At 41.8% G+C, this 20,560-nt stretch overlaps 1 protein-coding gene across 1 annotated transcript; it reads left to right on the forward strand.

Moving 5' to 3' along the window:
* Positions 1–8,046: 8,046 nt before the first annotated feature.
* Positions 8,047–13,567, forward strand: IAPP (islet amyloid polypeptide; the record flags this gene model as incomplete). The annotated part of the gene is made up of 2 exons (XM_080705044.1): positions 8,047–8,123; positions 13,378–13,567. 2 exons carry the CDS (start codon positions 8,047–8,049, stop codon positions 13,565–13,567), a joined length of 267 nt encoding a protein of 88 aa, XP_080561170.1.
* Positions 13,568–20,560: the final 6,993 nt, after the last annotated feature.

The following is a 20,560-nucleotide window of genomic DNA, read 5'->3' on the forward strand; positions in this document are numbered from 1 at the left end:
AATATCCAGACCAAGAAAAAAGACTCAGAATCAGAGCAGAATTCAATGAAGTAGAGAATTAAAAAATACAGTCAACAAAACCAAAACTAAAAGCTGGTTTCTTAAGAAAAAATAAGATAGATTAGCCACTAACCAACCTAACCAAAAGAAAGAGAGAATCAATCTAAATTACTAAAACAAAAGATAAAAAGGAGATATTACCACCATGTAAAGCAATTATGATCAGTATGGAAATCAAGATGATTATCAGAAACTACTTTGAAAAACTATACTCAAACAAAATGGAAAACTTAGAAGAAACTGACAATTTTCTAAACACATACAACTTTCCTAAATTGAATCAAGAAGATATAGAAATTTTAAACAAACAGCAACAAATAACCTTTCATCAAACAAAGCCCAGGATGCTTCCTAAGTGAATTTTATAAAACTTTTATAGAAGAGCTAATCCCAATACGCCTCAATCCATTCAGTGAAATAGCAACAAGACTCTCCCTAGTACATTGTATGAAGCCAATCACATTCTTACCAAGACCAAGTAAAGACCACTCTCAAGGAAAGAAAACTACAGGCCTATATAGCTGATGGACTTAAGACACAAAACTGCTAAACAAAATACTAGCAACACGATTTCAAAACCACATCACGAAAATCACACATGTCCAAACAGAGGGGGCAATAAGACTGCAAAACAAGCAGAAGCAGCTGGGAGCATGTAAATACCATATGAAAAATGGGTGCAATTCTTGTAAAAGGCAAAAATGCTTAGTCCATTTTTGCTGTTGTTGTTCTAAATAAAACGATATCACAGACTGGTTAGGGTCTTAAAAAAAAGTAGTTTTATTTTGGCTCACAGTTTTGGACCAATGGCAAGGGTCCCACCTCATAATGGTCTTCCTGATGTCAGAGAGACTGGGATGGCACAAGAGACCTAAACAAACTGCTCTTACAGTAGAATCATTATTGAGATAATACATTCATCTATTAGTCCAGTAATCAAATGGATGAATTAATCCATGCAGAGGGAAAAGTCCTAACGACCTCCTAAGGTCCCACCTGGTCACAACTCTTAACATCTCATAGTAAGGATGAACCTTCTACATGGGTTTTTGGGGGACAAACCGTATCCAAAGTAGAGCAGTTCACATTAAAACCAGTGAGATCTGAACTGCAGAAGTGATGGAGAAAGTTAATGTAACATGACACCGCAAGGTGCAAGATACATGGCACCCAGCAAAGTTGTGACACAGTCCACATATTCAGAAGAAACCAAATGGATTATCAGGATGCTGAGAATCTCAGCCCTAGAAAAATATTACAGTACTTTATTTCCCACTTTGAATCATTTTTAAATTGGAAACCATGTCCCCAAGAGGAATGACAGATGACACCCTGATCAGTACATATGGTTTCCTCCAGTCTTTGCACACACAGCTGTGTGGCCATTTGCCAGGGTAATAGACTAGGGGAAGGGATGTGCCCAAATATTTTAGGGACTATTATATAAGGTATGAGTTGAACTGATGCTTAGATACCATAATAGTTGTTATATACCCAGTTAGTCTAAGTCTATATATGGATGTTTAATAAAATATCCTAGAGCAGTGAAGCTAACAGTGGATTCACTAGGTCCACAGATCTACACATGTTTATTTTTGTGTCACCCAATAATTAAGATGGTCACATTTGGTAAATGGTAGAACCTTCCTTTACTATTCTCCACTTATTGTATCACTCTGACCCATGCAGACTTTGAAAGATGACAGTATGTTACCACAAACCAAATCTGGAAATAGCCCCCTTTGAAATATCTATGGAAGATATGACATCTTTTCTAAGATTTAAATGACTTTAGGCTGGGCAAGGGGTTCATACCTGTAACCTCTTGGGAGATCACAGGAAGACTGAGAAAGGAGGCTCACAGGTTTAAAAGCAATCTCAGAAAGCAGTGAGGCTCTCCTTAACCTAGAGAGACACTGTTTCAAAACAGAAGTAAAATAGGGCTGGAGTGTAGCTTGGAGGTAGAATGCCCTTGAGTGCAATCTCCTATACCAGGAAACATGACTCCAGATACATTTTAGACAATCTTAACTTGAAAAAAAAAAGTATTCATTTCTGTCCTTTTCAGAACAAAAAAACCAGCAGTTATTCATATTTATGTGGGAGGAAAAAGAATACATTTACAGAGATAACTCTGCTGAGAAGACAATGTGTGAAGGTTATGGAAAGCCCCAGTACATTGTGTCTCACGATAGTTACCCCTGGGGACTTAGGGCCACTATGTTTTCAGCTACAAATCCCTGGAAGAGATGGTCTTCCAGACCAGGACAGGCACATCGAGTGACCATCTTTCAGGGCTGCCCGCCATGACTAGGTTGTTTCCAGCTGAGTCATGGAGTTAGTAGGCCCTGTAGCAAGTTGACATGATACAGAAGTGATACATTCAACGCCAATGCATTAAGAGGTAGGCCAGACTTCATGTCAGCATCAGGAAAGTTCCTTAATACCTGCTGACAGAGGAGACAGAAACAGACTGAGCTTGGTTGTAGATGGATGAGCTCAGTACGTAGGTTCAAACTATGACTGCTGCTAATCTACAGTCCGTCTCAGTGGTGCCTGAAAATTAGAGATGAGGCAGGCTTTCCCATTAGCAGAGCTGCAGCAGGTGCACCTGATCACCTATCTGCCTTGAATGAAAAGAGAAGTGACCCCAACACATGGCCCCTCAGGGCAAGGCCAATGTTTACACCTTTAAAGGAGGGATAGGGGAAGTCTAAGAATTAGGGAGGTGAATGGACTTATGGGAATTCACATTCACATGAATACAGATATGTTCATATGATGTCTTAGTGCTTTTCAGGCAGCATCTGCCATATTTGTGGCACTAAGCAACCAAATAAACAGAATGATTTAACCAGGTGGCATTACTCAATCTGCTTTTGGCCACCCTAGAGCTGGCATAAAGGTTCCATTAATAAAACAATCACAGAGAAGTGCAGAGGCAATGACCAAGAGCATTAGAAAGGAGTTCCATAAATCAAAACAAGTTTAGCTTCTGTCCTGATATTATCCACTTGTCAGAAGCTGGGACCAGTTCTCCAGCCCAACATGGTACACTTGAAAAGCTAATCATCACTTAATGGCAAGTTGCTTACATTGTACCCTCTCCACCCTATCAAAGGTATTGATTCGCCTGAATGTGACTGATGTGTACTACGTGTGCAAAGACCTTTCTGCTTCCAGGGCGTCAGCCAGAGTCATTATATAATTGTATACAGAGTACTTGGCCTACTAGCATAGGATCCTGCAAAACAGCACTTTGGGCCAAACAACCGATTTCATAGCAAAAGAAAATCAGTAATGGACACACGACCATGAGGGCGATGGGTCCTATCAAGCTTTACCCAGAATCTATGACCTCGATAGAGTGATGACACTCTTAAAGGCACAGTTGGTGAGTCAACTTGGAAATGATACCCAGAAAGGATGGGACATGCATCTCCAAAATACAAGAAACCTTAAACCATTGGCCACTACATTTGTCTGTGGCATAATAAACAGAAAAAGTGTTTTGAGAACCAAGAGGGGGAAGCAGGAGTGGTCTTATCAACCATTACCCTGACAGACACTTTTATATATTCTATGCTTCCCATCCCTGAAGTCTACACCTGAGTAGGTCATGATGTTACTGGGTCCCCCGGAGAGAGAGAGAGAGAGCTTCCACTGGAGCATAAGCAAGAGTTTTGTCAAACTTGAATACCATCATCCAGGCACTGCAAACTTGAACTCTTACCTATGGTAAGAGACAAGTAGGAAAGAAGAATTGACCTGGTTACTAAGAGGAGTCAGGGCAGCAATTACCTAGCAGGAGCCAGAAATAATGCTTTGGAATTCAAGTGAGCTGCGGGGTTACCTCTTAGTACTCTCTTGCTTAACTGTGATGGTAACTGGGCAGAAGCAGCAGCCACGCTCTGAAAAAGACGTTGCTCGTAACCATAAGAAAGAGTCGAGGCCATCCCACCAGATGAACCACCTACGGGAGCAGCGGTGCTACCCCAAAGTGCAAAAACCTGGACTAGGCAGTAGAGAAGGGAGACAATGACTCCCATTTGGGCTTTGAGGCTACTTCATTCGATTTTCCTTACTCTTACGTGTTTCCCCCAAACCAACACTTATTCCCCAGCTGCCAGAATTTTTCACCCTAAGGTAACATAGCTGGGTGCTTTCTTAGGAATTGTTTTTGGTCAAAGGCAGCTGCCTCGCCCAAAGATATGCCCCTCTGCCAAGTGTGATGTACATCTAATGTCTGACATGATCACGCCGGAACATTTCTGTCAGGCGGGACCATCTTCAGAGTTCTCCATGGGATCAGTCAAAGTCTCTGCTGCAACTGAGTGGCAGTCTACTTTATAAAGATGGTTGAAACAACATCTCCCACCTCACATGCTCTTTGGCGATGTGGCTTTACCATCATTCCCATCAAGAGATAAGGCATTAAGAGATCAAGCAAGCAATCCCATTCGTTACGGCTACAAATTATAAAATTATAAAAGTGGTTTGACATTTCCTTAAACTTACATGAAGATGTATACAGATTAAAAATCTATGCCGAGAGGGATATTCATCATAATATTTTGTCTCTATCTCTGGGAGGTGACGTTAGTTTGGTTTTCACTTGGATGGTCTCGCTTACCTCTATCTATTCCTGTGTTTCTTGGATAAGCATATGCCAAGCAAGTCCAAATTTTACTCAACAAGATTGCTACCGCTACACGGAGAGCTTAGCATGTTTCTGGCATGTTATGAAATGTTACATCTGCAACACCGCTGAACAATCACATAACTATGCAAGATAGCTGTGTTATTAGTGCTGCTAATAAATACTTGGATATTTACAGATACTAATTTCTTAACAAGACACACAGCCTGTGTTTCAACTCAAGATGAAAGCCTCCCGAGGCCCCGCTCTGTGTGCCTCTATGACAAGACATGGCATCAAGCCAGTGGGTAAGTAAGAAGCTGGCAATTAGTAGCCTCGCTGTGGACAGCTTAGAAGCCGACAGACAGGAGGTGTCCACAGCACGTAAGGGCAGAATGTGTCCCCTTCGTGGGAGGGGCAGGCGCAGAGAACACAGTGTTCAGCATGTGCTGGGACAAAGGCTTCCCTGTCCCTGGTTGCGGTTTCTCGAGGTGTGGTCTAGTCTACCGGCAACAGGTTCCTTCGCCCAGCACAGACCTGCTAAGCTCTCGCCCAGCGTAGGAGGGTGCAGAGGGTCTCCAGTAGCACCAAATATTTGCTCTCTCCTTTTCTTTTCATGGTTTGCAATGCTCAGCATCCTTTCTATCAAAATCTAAAAACTTAGGAGTTAACCACTTATGGACGACACGCAGGAAGGGTTTACAATGAGGCTTCACGATGTCCTCAAATACAGAGAGAGATCACCACTATTTCCTGAGCCTTTGGGTCCCGGTGTAGACCGGTCTGAACCTTCCCTTCGGAGGTTTTCTTATCTGGCTATTGCAAAATCAATAGGTGTCATACAAGATACACAGTTCTTATTTATGATTTTTTTACTTTTTATGTGGTAGTGAGGACTGAACCCAGGGGCATTCTACCCCTGAGCTACACCCCCAGACCTATTTTTTATCTTTTACTTTGAAACAGGGTTGCGCTAAGCTGCAGAGAGCCTTGCTAAATTGTTGAGGCTGGCTGTGAACCTGCAATCGTCCTGTATCGGCCTCCTAGGCGATTGGCAATTCAGTATATTAGAATAGAAATTTCTTTTTAACAAAGAAATAAATATCCTGGTATAGAAAGATGAGAATTTGAACTTCACTTTGATATCTAAGCAGCTGTAAGACCTTAATCAAATCACTTATGTTTTATGAAATTCAGTTTCATTATATGTAAAATGGGTCAAATGATACTCATCTTAAAGATGAAGTGAGAGGCATCATATGTCAATTAAATACCTGCCTGACATAGGAGTCCTTTAAAAAAAATCAGGTCCTCCTGTTTTTAGGTAAAACATTTTTTTTTCTTTGCAACATTAATTTCCAAAGACTAAATAAGAATCCATTTTAGAATGTTATGTCTGGTACCATTAGCATTTCAGAAAGGAAGACTATGAAAGTAAAATAATAAATATAAAGGTTGGAGTTAGGGATTTGGGTCTAAATGGACTCTCAACTATGAGAAAAAACAACTGTGGTTCGATCCAAGATTCAGCACCAGCTGTTGGACACTGGAAAATATATAAACCTCTAGGGCTCTGTATCATTTCTAAATCATGGTATGCAATGTATCAGGCACATCATCTTACAGGGAACTACCAACTTTCTAAATCTGTTATTTTATTTTACTTTCTTTCCTTTTGGAATATTGGTAAATTTCACAAAAACATTAAAATTGTAGAATTATCAAATAATTAGAACAAGGATGGAAAACAAGTTTCTTTCTCTTGAAGTTTCTAACAAACAACCTCACACGTTACTAAGCTTTAAAGAAATATAAGAAATCGGTAGGCTTAACAGTTTACTCAGAGAATTTCCATCCTTTTTATATCACACAGATGTGCACACCTTCCCTGACAGTTTGGATCTTGTTTATTTGCTTGTACACGGTATGAAGTTGTTATAACAGAAAATAACTTAAATGTAATTTAGAAATATAAGAAAAAGGAAAAGCAATTTGGAGAGCATTAAAAAGTAAACTATTCTAGCAGGGGAACTACAACTAAAGCATATTCAGCTGAGCTGAGACATGAAGCTCAAGGGAAAAACAGACAGAGTTCCTTCAAAATAACTGTAACATTTCTACATAATAATGGAAAAGTCACAGAGAAACCTGTCTGACCTTATACAATTATGCACCTCTACATAAATGCTGGCAAATGAATTTGTAGCTGTAAAATCATTATCTCATGCCTTGAATCCTCTCCTACTTCATTACAAATGGCTTTTGTTTTATATGCCCTTATAATACACCTCACCTTATATTTAAATATTTTTTTTCACTACTGGTGACTGACCCTATGGGCATTCCACCTCTGAGCTGCACCCCCAGTCCTATTTTTTTTATAATGTTTTATTTTGAAACAGGGTCTCAAATAAGTTGTGGGGGGCCTCAATAAGTAGCTGAGGCTGACCATGAACCTGTGATCCTCCTGTCTCAGACTCCTACTTCCTGGGATGACAAGAACACGCCATCACACCCGGCTGAGCTACGCATCTGAGCACCCACAGGATTAAGCCACTGGATCACTGAGTTATACCTCTTCAGATGGGTCGTCAGCTTTCCTCCTTGCACAAAAGCACAGTTATCTTTAATTATGTCTTTTCTATCAATCCCTTCCTATAACACACATTTAAATCCACTTGTATTTTAGAAAGATGGCAAATTCGAGATTCTTCTGTGTATCACACACCATTAGCTGCACAGAAATACTCTGCGTCTGCTCTAATATTGGCTGATGTGCTGATGCAGAGGTGACCCATCTGCCTCTGCCTTCTAGGAGGTACTTCTATCTACGGTATGGAAACTGATGACAGAGGCTCTCTGAGCTGCCTGCTGTCAGGCCTGGGGAGCCCGGGGAGTGCATATAAGAGATGGCTCCCCGTGAGCACCAAGGGGCCCCCGCTCCAGGGAAGGGAAGCTCGGACTGGCTTTCATGCGGCTCTCTTGCTGTCCAAGGGACTGCTGATATTGCTGGCACTGAAATACCGACAGGTAAGGAATTTCTTATTTCTGGTAAAGTATTATTTAGTAAGGGGAAGGAAGAGTTGCTGCTAAACATAAGGTTTAAGTCAAAGAATTTTTTTAAAGAATTATATATGATGATGTACACTTTCAGGTTGTTGGGAAAATGAACACTGAAAACATCTGAAAATGGAACACTATTGGCAGAATATACTAATAAAAACTATTCAGATCCTTATATTTTTTTACATTTTAAACTGGGCATTAAGTTGAAATAACATCAATCATAACTAATAACTGTGTTTATTTCAGAGCTGCATTCTTCTTTTCAAAATATGCGAGCAGCCATGTGTATCCTCAAAGTGCCAGTCCTCCTTGTCCTTTCCGTCACACTAGCCCAGCTGAAAGCTACACCCCTGCAGAGGTTAGTAACTCTAAAATTCCGAATTTCTTGTTAAGATGTGGGAAAATTAGAACCAAACACTGCTGCATAACTAAGAGCCCTTGTGCTGCTACATTTCTGAATGAATCTTGCTTATGAACAGTACTTTACGTTATTCAATGGTTCAACTGAGCTCTGTGTACTTTAAAGAATAATGTCAGTGACTGATGGATCTCTTTGATGAAACTTCAGACAGACAGGAATAGGTATTTCTTGGTCTGCTAGGGGCAATGCTAGAACATGAAATGGGAAAAACCGAAAGTGGTCACTTCTCCAAAGGGCAGATTAAAGTTTTCAAGGAGTTAAACTGAAGAAAGAATTTAAAAAGCCACTTGCTATTTTTGTGTGTGTGTGTGTGGTACTGGGGTTCCTGGGAGCCCTTCTACCTCCGGGCTACACTCCCAGACCTACTTTTACATTTTTGTTTGGAAACAGGGTCTCCTAAGCCAGCGCGCGCGGCTGGCTTCGAACCTGCGCGATCCTCCTGTCTCTGCCTCCCAAGCGCGGGGATGACAAGCGTGCCCCACCACGCCCGGCAGCCACTTGCTATTAAGGGATTCATTCTACATTTGTTTTTACCTTTCTTTGAATGAAACAGAATTACAAAAAGTTGTTCCTCACGAAATTACTGCTGAGCTGCTGTGAGTGCAAATTAAAAATTCTTGAAATGTTTGTAATATACATGTAGCCTGTCCATCAAAATTTCCAGAGAAGACTCATTTTAAAGGATGCCCTATGGTACAATAGTAGCTTCGAGGAAGTCTAAACCTGTGTGAGGTGAGCTGGTTAGAGGTAAGTACCAGTTTCCAATGAAAACTCCTAAGAACCACAATTCCCCATTTACTTAAAATATGCTTCAATCCAAGTCCATGCACCTGGCAAAAATAAAGCAATGCAGGTTTGTGTGGATCACGTTGGCCCCAAATTGTCCTGCGAGGATGACTGTACACACTCATTAGGATTAAAGAGAATTAGTTTTACCTTTGAAAATAGTGTGCTTCCGTCACACTGGAGCCTGTCTTAACACAGTTAGTGTTAAGACACTAACTTGCTTGATTTTTCTTTGGTGCTTTCTCCACTGGGTGCTGGTGGAGACTGCTACACGAGCTGTGGATAATAGACTGCAGCGATCTTCAGGGGACTCTCTGCCCTTTCAGAACTTATGTATTTTACAGCACGTTCTTCTCAGAACTGGCTGTAATTTCCAACGGGCTTTTTCATGGATAAAAATAACTAAAAGTGACATGAAGTTCCTGATAAGCAGAACAATCGAAGGACGGAAGGAAAACTCACAGCATTACCTAGTGCGTCTGCTAATGTCTTGACCTTTTATTTCATTAGATGCAGACGTTCGCCAAGTACCATTATCTAATATGTATTTATGGACATGTGCTTATTATGAGCTGAGTTTCATTCAGAAATAGAATAATTCCTAACATCACTTATTATCCGAGTATTTCGTGCTGGCCTCACAATCTTTTGCTTCGAATTATATTATTAGCTATCTTCGTAAGGCCCTCTGTAATTGCTTTTTAATGCATTTCCTGAAATCAGTTATGTTTACTCAGTTTTTAAAGAGCAGCCGCAACTGTAATATTTTGTAATAGCCTGCTAATCTCAGAGAAAGAAACTGTCTCAAAATTTCAAATTCCTTTAAAACATAAAGATGAAATTAATTTATTACTCACTATCAGTTTCCTCGTAAAATTCAATCATTTCAGCTCTTGCACAGGCATGAGATAGGATTGAGAGGTAACAAACTGAGTTCACAAAACAAACTTGAAAATAGTTTGGCCGCTTCATCCACTTTCCTACCGCCTCTTTTGCATGCGAAAATTGTAAATATCTGCCTGTAGTCAGAGTACGGTAGGCAAAAGTGTAACTGCAAGGTGCCAAGTTGTGTTCACCAGAAACTCCCCATAGGAGCGCACACATCTACATGTGAGAGGGTGGGGCAGGGACCTATTTTAAAATCGTTGTGAAATCCCTCGAAACTGAGTTGTTATTTTTCTCTTGTATTTTTAGTTGTGATGGCTTTCTTCCTTTAAGTTTTATTTATTTATTTTATTGGTACATTGTAATCATACGCCATGATGAAGTTCAGGGAGTCAGAGACATACATGCATCCAGCACTCGGTCAGCCCTCCGCCACCAGCCGCCCTTCCTTTCCTCCCCCTCCCCATGCATGGCATTGTGATTGGCTCTGATGAATCCCTGTATGTGCCTCAGGTCCATTAAGGTGCTTTCTCTTCAAGTCTTCCTCCCTTCCCCCCATCTCCCTCAGTTTGGTACCCACTTCGGCTTCTCCTCCTTTGTCTGGAGTCCCTCGTGTGTTCAATTTCTCCCTCGCTTCTACATATGAGGGGGAAATCCGACCTTTCACTTTCTGTGACTGACTAATCTCACTTAGCGCCACATTGCCAGTTCCATCCACTTCCCTGCAAATGACATAAGTTTCTTCCTCTTTATGGCTGAATAGAATTCCCTTGTATAGCCCATAATTTTGTTATCCATTCATCTGTTGATAAACACCTAGGCTAGTTCCATAGTTTGGCAATTATGAATTGTGCTGTTATAAACATAGATGTGCACGCATTACTATGGTGGTCTAGTTTCAAGTCTTTGGGGAAAATACCCAGGAGCGGTATAGCTGGGTCATGTGATTCATCCCCATTTTTCTGAGGACCCTCCACACTATTTTCCAAAGTTGTTGCACTAATTTGCAATCCCATCAACATCAGAGTTCCTACTTCTCCACATTTTCACCAGAATTTTTTATTGTTTGTGTTCATAATGATTCCATTCTAATTGGGTTTAGGTGAAGTCTCAGCATAGTTTTGATTTGCATCTCTCTGATACTAATGATGCTGAGCATTTTGTCCTACATTATTGGCCATTTTTACTTCTTCTTTTGTGAAGCGTCTGTTTAGTTCGCTTGCCCATTTTTTGATTGTTTGGGGTTAATTTGGCAGTGTCTTCTCTGTATGTTCTGGGTATTAGTCTTCTGTTGGAGCAGTAACTGGCCAAGGTCTTCTGTCATTCTGTCAACTTTCTGTTAAGGTCCCTGATAGTTTCCTTTACTGTGCAGAAGTAATTTTGCTCACTGCCGCTGCTGCTCATTAGAACTTCTCTGTGTGCACCGGCCTCGGGGATCAGCAGAATCGTGCTTGTCGCCCACAGGCAGATAGGCTGTGTCTGTCCAGGTAGTCAATGAGAAAAGATGCCTGGACATGGAATGATGATGCCTTTCACCAGCCATTGTCGCTCTCTGTCTTCATCCTTATGATTGTTTGGGATAGAGTTGTAGACATGCTCAGAAGTATATTTAGACTAAAGGTCTTGTTTAGGAAAACGATTCCATAATTATGAAAGAAACGTAAAAGTTCTTACTATTTGTTTTATGGAGAATAATGGTCCCTCTGGCAAATTCAGATAACATTTTTTCCTAGAATAATTTTAAATCTTATTACTGAACGTCTAGCCAATTACCACGTCACACCTCAGCATTTAGCATGTAGAATGGCTCGCACTCTGCTTCAGGAATTTGCTGAACATATCTTGGGAAAGATATCCCCTAGGAAAAAAAAAATCAAAGTTCCCAGTTTGATTTTTTTTTCTACTCATTCAATTCTTTTAGTTTGAGAATCTGGGGCCAAATTTCAATTCCAATAGCTTTTCAGGAAAAATGTGTCCTTTAGAGTCTCTTGTCCAATGTATGGAAACACAGCATGGTACAGTTGGTCCACACATTAAGTAATTCTTTTGAAATGCACATTGGCCAGGTTTCCTACACCTTCAAAGAGAAGGAACTGAACAGATAGGGTGAATGAGATGGATAAAGACCAAAAAGTTGGGCCCAGCATTGGTTCTCTTTGCCTGAGTAACTGCGTTGTCTACATACACTTAAAAGTAATAAACGTCCAGCTTGCTAGACTCTGGAAGAAAATATGGAAGGAAAACAGTTTCAAAAAATTTCCGCAAGCTATTTAGAACATTAACACTTAGAATATCTCTGCATAGAGAGGGACTGAAATACTGTTGCCTGCAAAGTAAACACACTGGGTAAACCCCTTGCATTTAGCCCAAATTATGTATATCTACTCACTATTAGACATGGAGTGTTTAGCCTCCTAGCCACTTTTCATGTAGCTAAAGTTTCATGAATGTTTTGATAACTGTGGAAGTGAATACTAAAACATTTCCCTAATAATCAGCAAACAGTAAGCAATTTTATTCTAAATCCATATGAAATACCATTTTGAAGGGCGAGGGATGTAGCTCAGTAGTACAGCACTTGCCTAGCATGTTCAGTCCCCTTACTGAAATACATACATACATACATACACACGCTCATACATAAACACATACATATATATACATACCACTTTGAAAGCACACTGGCATAGTTTGTGTCTTGAAAGTCCCCCCAAAAGTCTAAGTATTAAAAGAGTCGGTGCTCATGAGAAGCAGTAGAAACTCTAAGAAGAGGGCCACTCCCCACCGCCACCCCTGCGTAGACCACTCTCCTGCTTGATCCATAATGTAGGTATTTTAGATGCCTCGTGTACGTGTAATTATGCAGGATTTGTCTTCCTATGACTGGCTTGGTTTTCTTGTCCTAATGTCCTCTAAGTTTACCCATGCTGCCCCATATTGCAAATGTTTCTTCTGACATTCTTGATTCAATATTATCAAAATTTAACAAAAATATTAAGGAATTTAACAAAAATATTTAACAAAAATATTAAGTAGCATTGCTCAATTCTTCTTGCAAAGATATGGAAAATAAACACATATAGATTAAATGTATGCATCTATAATTTATAGATTTATAATATTAAAATTTTTACATATTCCAGGTTAGATACAAATTTTGCATTCTGAATGCTTCTTATGTGTCAGAAAATAAATTCAACAAGAATTAGAACACAAGACAAAGACATCATCGCTATGTGATTATTAGGAATGTATGCAGAAATTCTAAAGAAAGACTCCTAGTAGTCAATACAACATTAACTTTAATAGAAGATGCGTGATTTCCTAGTCAAAAAATTGGTTCTGTTCTCTTCAAGGCATCAAATATTTCTGCCGTACAGGCGTTTGCAAGTCAAACCTGAGTTACTTCTGTGATCATACTTGCTTTCGTTTTCGTGGCTATTTGGGGATATTGGGTCACACAGCTGTGTCTGATCCCCATCCTAAGCCTTGACCTTTCCTACTTGCTCAGTGTCACCAGTCACCAGGCGGACAAGCGGAAGTGCAACACTGCCACGTGCGCCACACAACGCCTGGCCAACTTTTTAGTTCGATCCAGCAACAACTTCGGGACCATTCTCTACCCTACCAACGTGGGCTCCAACGCGTATGGCAAAAGGGACGTGGCCGAGGCCTTCAGCCGAGAGCCGCTGCTCTACCTACCCCAGTAGAGCTCCGCGCACTTCTGCGGTTCTCCTTGTCTTATGTATAAATATGTGGGCGATTTCCCGTATAAATTGAGAGCCTGTTCACTTCTAGTGTGCATCTGTGATTCTGTGTTCCCCGAGTCTGTCAGCAATATGTATGAATCATGTTCAGGGTGGGTGTTTTTTTTTTTGTTTTTTTTTTTTAACGTAGTACTAATTCAGGTTCCAGAATAAAAAGGCAAAGTCTCTAAAAACGAAATGTTCTTGCTAACATCTTTATTTTTAAACTACATCTTTAAGATGAGAATTTAACAGTATGAAATTTGGTAAATTGGATAAGAGTAAATTTTTGATTCTGAACAGTAGGATGCCAGCCATTGGAAGTAACTTCGTTAGCAATCTCTTTTTGTACTAGGTTTCTGAATTAATATTCCGTTTTAAAAAGTTAATAAATCTTGCTTCTGATTCAGTGAAAATATTTTGAAAGTGCTATTCTTTGTTGTACTTGCTAGTACTAAAAGTTATTTTAAAGCATAAAAGCAGTTTGTGTCCATGAGAGTTTCATTGTGTGTTATCCACAGTGAGCTTTTATTAAACATATGTGTCCTCAATTCTGTTTAAGTAGCTTTCAGAAAACCCCAGTCATATTTTTATGCAGGGAATTAACCAGGTCTTCAGTTAAAACTTCTGGAAACTGTTGTGCAGCAACTTGTTTTTCTAGCTAAACTCATGGGGCATTTCTGGCAGAGGTTTCAAGGGTGTGATGGACATTTCTCGGTGGGACCTGCAGTCCCAGACAGGAAACAAAATGCTTTACTTTCAGTCAGATTCTTTCAGGTGGCCCGCTTCGCCCCATTGGTGAGTCAAGCCCCAATTTATATAAGCTACTATCATACTGTGCTATACTATTTCTAAATGCACTCAGCTTTATTTTAAAAATATATAAAGAAGCACTTCAACCTAGTAAAAATCTGGCTCACTAACTTGATTTCTACCTTAAAAGTTCTCCTTATTAAGTGTGCCTTGGATTATTATTCAGTTATATGGGGTGATGTTGTTTTCTTCTAGTGAGAAGATAGAGATAGTAAAATATATTTGTCATGAATTTCATGTCATGAACTGCAAATTTAAATAAATGACTACCCAAATTCTTGTCTGTGATGTTTGACTGGCTTTTCTTTCAAAGTGGGCCAACGCTTGATACTTCAGACTGAATAAAGAGCAGACAAATTACCATTCCTTGAGCTTGCTGAAGAAGTTTCCTGCAGTTGTCTAAATAAAATTTTATTACACATCACATCTCTACATGTATTATCTATAACATAATATATAATGGATATTAACTAATATACATGAATATCAATAATTAACATGTCAATTAATGTTATGTTAATATAAATAACATAAATATATTTAATTACATAGATATAAAATTAATTGCCGATTTGTTTAGGTTTATAAATATTACATATGCTTGTGATTTCGCTTCATGGTTTATTTCAACTTCCCAATCTATTTTTTGTTAAAATTTTAAGGATGTTCAGGAACACTGTCTATGATAGTACACAATTAGCAGCAATAAAAAACTAAGAATTATGTAGCATAACCTAACAACCTCTGGCGCTAGATGTCAGAACATAGTAGTGACTCTAACTTAACATTCCAACCGAGAGACCTTTGAGACAGAAAAGGTTATTACATTGATATTGTAGGCACTGACAGTAGATTTCATTCTAAGTTCATGCAACTTCTTATCAACGTGGACTACTTAAACCCACTGAGCATTATTCCCTAGGTAAGAATCAGTAAGAAATCTAAATAGACGAAGGTCGAGACTACCGTACTGCCATGGGTTTGCTGGGTGCTGCCCCTGGTTCCTCGCGATCACTAGCTGCAGATGGAAATGGTCATAACTTGATTTTCTAAGATTTTGGTGGTGAAGTGCATGCCCATCTTTTTCATCATGCTTATGGTCCATGGAACCATAGCTTCCCTTGAGTGATCTGAGGGAGTTGAGAGTTACCTGTACAAACACTTCATGCTATATTTGAAAGTTCAGAAATACAGGTCTGTCCTACAACAAGTTTGAGCGCCTTCCCCTTCCCAAGTGAGGAGTGCTTTCCCCTTCTTCCCTGAGTGTTCCTCACAAGGCCCACTTGTCACACACAGAAGGAGGGCTTCGAGTCTCTGCTAGCAGGGAGGTCCCTGCCCACTGCAGAGCCTGGGAAGGCGATGAGAGCATTTAAGCTTTTCTTTAAAGACGGAGCTTCTACCCTATGCCAGAATGTCTCTACACGCTTACCCAGCTCCACTCATACTTGGTACAACACCCCTCGCCGTCCCAGGTAGAGCCACAGCTATAGTATTTACTGTTTGTCACATGTGGCTGTCAGCTCCTTGAGTTTATCTTCATGAAAGCCAAGTAATAATATTATTATTACCCCTACTTTACTGATGACGAACCTGAGGTAGAAGCAGATGAAGTGATTTGTACAAAGTCAAGTGGCTAGTATATGGTAGACTCAAAGTGTAAACACAAATAGTCGTCATTCCAGTTCACTGAACACCTGTCTCCAACCAGGCACTACTGAAGTGCTTCAGAGGCACCAGTATAACAGACACACAAAACCCCATCCTTGTAGGACTTACATTCTAAGTTGGGGTGGAGGTAAGCACAAGAGCTAAGCTCTTAGCCACTGTGTTTGACCACTTATCCAAACCTAGGTATTTGTAAAAATAGTAAGGAGTCTTATATTCTGATTTTGTATGCCCAGGTGGTATTTCCTTAGCTAGCCAGCCAACAGCCTGAAGCCAAGGATCTATGAGTTGCCTCTGTAATTTCCATAGTGTTGAAGTCTGTTATTTCTACAAAGTAAGTGCTCAATACATAGTATTTGGATAAATGTCTTCTTCTGTGAATGATGAACAAATGAAAATGTGGGCTTTAATATAACTTAACTGTTTAATGCAGAAAATGAGTGTGAGAGAGTACGGCATATTATGCTGTCTTTGTTAATGCCTACCTTCTATAGTTTTATTAAAAACTAGGAGAAAAATATTCAAGATGCCTGCCCTGTTTCTGGTGTTCAGTCAATGGAAGCAATTTTAGTCATGGTAACTGTACAGGGACGAAGGAATGGTGTGGCATTAAAGTGGGTCCTTTTGTCATTAACTAGAAGGATTTAAAAAGAGAGAGGGGGAAAAGATAAAGGTAGGTAACATGAGTAGGTACAAAACAATGTGGGGAAAATTCAAAGATAGAAAGAGAAATAGAATATGACAATAATCTACCCACGTCCCGAATAGGATTTATTCCCCACTCTGATAACCAAATGATGTGAAGACATGTGGCCCGCACAAGGGTATCTAGAATTACAAAACTTTGACAGAACCTTATAAGACACAGGTTCTGAAAAATTCACCCTCCTCCCTGTGGGAACATTTCTTTTGTTCTTCTGAACAAAGGTTATGATCAGTGGTAAACAAATCCTTAAAAGGAAATAGCAGACGATACAGAACAGCACCTTGTGTAGTCCACCTGGCTTGTTGAGTAGAAAAGTAGATTCTATAATTCTAAATGGATAGAATTCAAGTATACAGAAGTCTTACCATGTGTATTATATATTAATAAGTTAAACACTTTATATAATTGTTAGGTCCTCGACCCCCATGGGACAGGGGCGGGGCTGACCCGCCTCCTTACCCTGCAAGTTCCCATGGAAAGCCACTCCCCTTTGATAAAAAGGGGAACGCGGCGATCTCGAGACACACAGAGAAGCCACACACAGAAGAAGCCTGTGGGACGGAGAGATTTTCTACATCCGTGGAAGGCTCTCTTCCACGCCCTCTCCCACCCTCAACCCGCACCCGCGACACGGGGGTGGGGGAGGGAGCTGCCTGGGACTGATGGGCCGGTCTAATAAAGACTCATGCCACCTGCATGGCCGATCTCGCGTGTCCGGTGGATCTCTCTCTCGCCATCAAACATCTGGTGCCTATGAAACCCGACTTACCTGTTTTGGCCTTTGGATCTATGCGCTCCAAAACTTCTGCACTTCCCGGAGCCACGGACTCCTGAAACCTCCCGCGCTCTGCTGGGAGCCGGCGGCCATGTTCTCATTGCTACGGCGCTCTGCCTGCCTGCCTGCTGGTTGGACTGTCCCAGCTCGGCGCCTTAAGGGGGACGGCAGCAGCCATTTTGGTACTGGCACCCGGGCTCTAAGGGGGACGGCGGCAGCCATCTTTGATACATGGTTATGCTGATGGAAGCCATCTTCCCTTGGCACGTGGTTATGCTGATGGAGGCCATTTTGATTTCTGCCTTAAGGGGGACGGCAGCAGCCATTTTGGTACTGGCACCCGGGCTCTAAGGGGGACGGCGGCAGCCATCTTTGATACATGGTTATGCTGGTGGAAGCCATCTTCCCCTGGCACGTGGTTATGCTGGGGTGGCCATTTTGTCCAACCTACAGGTCGGCAGCCATTTTTGCCTCCTTTCTTCTCTGAGGGTGACGGCGGCCATTTTTTTTTTCCCAAACTGCAAGTCGGCCATCTTAGACTCCACCCTATTTTCACTCTTAACCAATCCTAGGGCTAATTAAAATTCTAAAACCCTCCCATTTTTCTCCTGGCCAATCATAAAAGTCGGCGGACATCTTAAAATACTATTAACTGCCATTGTTTCACACACATCTCCACAGCGTGGGCCTGGCTCTGCAGCCCCTCTGTGCTCACACTGCGGTAAGCTTCCCTTTTAATTTGGATAAGCGGGTTCCGGCTTTTAGCCCCCTCCGGACTCAGGTTTCTGGCTGATTAAAGAAATCCGAACGTTCGGCCCTGAGTCCCCTCCAGCCGGCCAGGCCGCGCTGCGGGTGTGTACGGGAATTAGAGACGTCTTTTCTCTGACACGCCAATCTGTTTCTGAACAAAGGGTTGGACCCCAGGACGCTGGAGTTCTGACTTTGTTCCTGCCGCTTATCCGAGATGGGGGGAAACCAGCAATCTAAGATTAAGATTGATTCCCAGTCGGCACTGGGCCGCGTCCTGGCTAATCTCCAGGCTTTGGGCTTCTCAGGGGAACTGTCCCCAGAGAAACTTATTTCTCTTTGCACTAAGATTTGGCCGACATATGATTTAACCGATAACCTTCGATGGCCGGTGTTGGGGACATTAAATCCTAGGATGTTAATGGCTCTCAGTGAATATTGCACACGTTCGGCGAAATGGTCTGACCTGTTGTATTTACAGCCATTCTGGCACCTGCATTTTCTGTTTGCCTCCCCACCTAGCCCTGCTGCCCGAGGCATGCTGGCTGGGGATTCCCGCGAGCCACAGCCGCCATCTTGGACCTCCCCTGGCGACTCACAGGCGCCACCTGGTGGTCCTTCTGGGTCACAGGCCTATGAAACGTGGATGCCGGTGTCACAGGCCCCATCTCCCTCTCTCCTGGCCCCACTTTGTGAGATGGCTGGTACAGAAGGTGTGGTCGGAGTCCATGTTCCCTTTCCCCCTCGCCCTCCATCCTCCATCGTCCCTGCTGGCCCAGGGTTACTCTATTGGTACAGGGTAAGCCAGTCTCCTTTTTGGCCTGCTCAATCTTTCAGGCCTTAATATTCCCCAATCTCGATCCAGGGTGATGAGGGCAAGCCCTCTGGCCTCTGCCCACAGGTTATGCCACAAAAAGATTCTCTTGCACAATGTTGGGACTCACTAAACTTTGTTTTTTTCTCGATGTAACTATCTTTGATGTTTATATTTTAGCAGGTCCACTTGTTTACATACTATGATGCTCTCCCTCTTCGGATGCTAAACTGCCATAAGTATTAAACTTTAAAAGTCGGCTACTGATGCTCCTGACGCAGTAGCAGATGTTCGTTTGACCAGACAGACCTATACCCACTCGGGAGTTGCTGCTATTTGTAACTCTGGTCAAATAGAAACTGCTGGAGGGGCGGAAGATATTCTCCTCAGGGAAATGCTGCTATTTAAATAATAGATCTAGTGACAATCTACCTCATATTTAAAGGGCTCCTAGGATCTGCTCTCACAATTTTTTCTTTTTCTAATAGCACCTTGCCTGTTAACCAGGGTTACCTCCAGCTCTCACTGCGGCCACGCCTGCCTGCCCCCGCCCTTCCAGGGGATTGGACCCTGACTCCCGGCCTGGGGCCCCTGACTCCGCCCACTCTGTCAGCAGGAAGTAGTTCGATAGAGTCGTCGCCCTTATGACCAAAAAGGCCGGGATGTTAGGTCCTCGACCCCCATGGGACAGGGGCGGGGCTGACCCGCCTCCTTACCCTGCAAGTTCCCATGGAAAGCCACTCCCCTTTGATAAAAAGGGGAACGCGGCGATCTCGAGACACACAGAGAAGCCACACACAGAAGAAGCCTGTGGGACGGAGAGATTTTCTACATCCGTGGAAGGCTCTCTTCCACGCCCTCTCCCACCCCCAACCCGCACCCGCGACACGGGGGTGGGGGAGGGAGCTGCCTGGGACTGATGGGCCGGTCTAATAAAGACTCATGCCACCTGCATGGCCGATCTCGCGTGTCCGGTGGATCTCTCTCTCGCCATCAAACAATAATATGATTATATAAAATGCTATTTATTAATTAAACTTTTAAAATTGAAATCATGAATTGGCATTATAAAAATGTATAGACTTGGATTAAAAAGCAGTATTCATCATCATGACCATAATGCCCTGATTATCCTACAAACCCATGGACAGAGAGACTCCTGGAATAGAAACATTGCGATAGTTATCAAGTGCTTACCTGGAGGTAGGAGGCTGTGGCCTCACACTCAGCCAGCACCGAGACAGTTCTAGGTTCTGCTTTGTGATCATTCACGTCTATTGAATGTGCCTCTACTTCCATAAACATAAACAATCTTACCAAGCAACAGGTCTTGAGCAGAAACCCTGTGCAAAAGTAATTTTCCCAAGGTTCTGTTACTTGAAAATCAATCAAGAGTCCCTCAGGACAAGATAAATCTTTCCTAAAGGAGGAGTTCTT

This window comes from Muscardinus avellanarius (assembly GCF_963383645.1).
Source record: "Muscardinus avellanarius genome assembly, chromosome: 11".
Taxonomy (NCBI): domain Eukaryota; kingdom Metazoa; phylum Chordata; class Mammalia; order Rodentia; family Gliridae; genus Muscardinus; species Muscardinus avellanarius.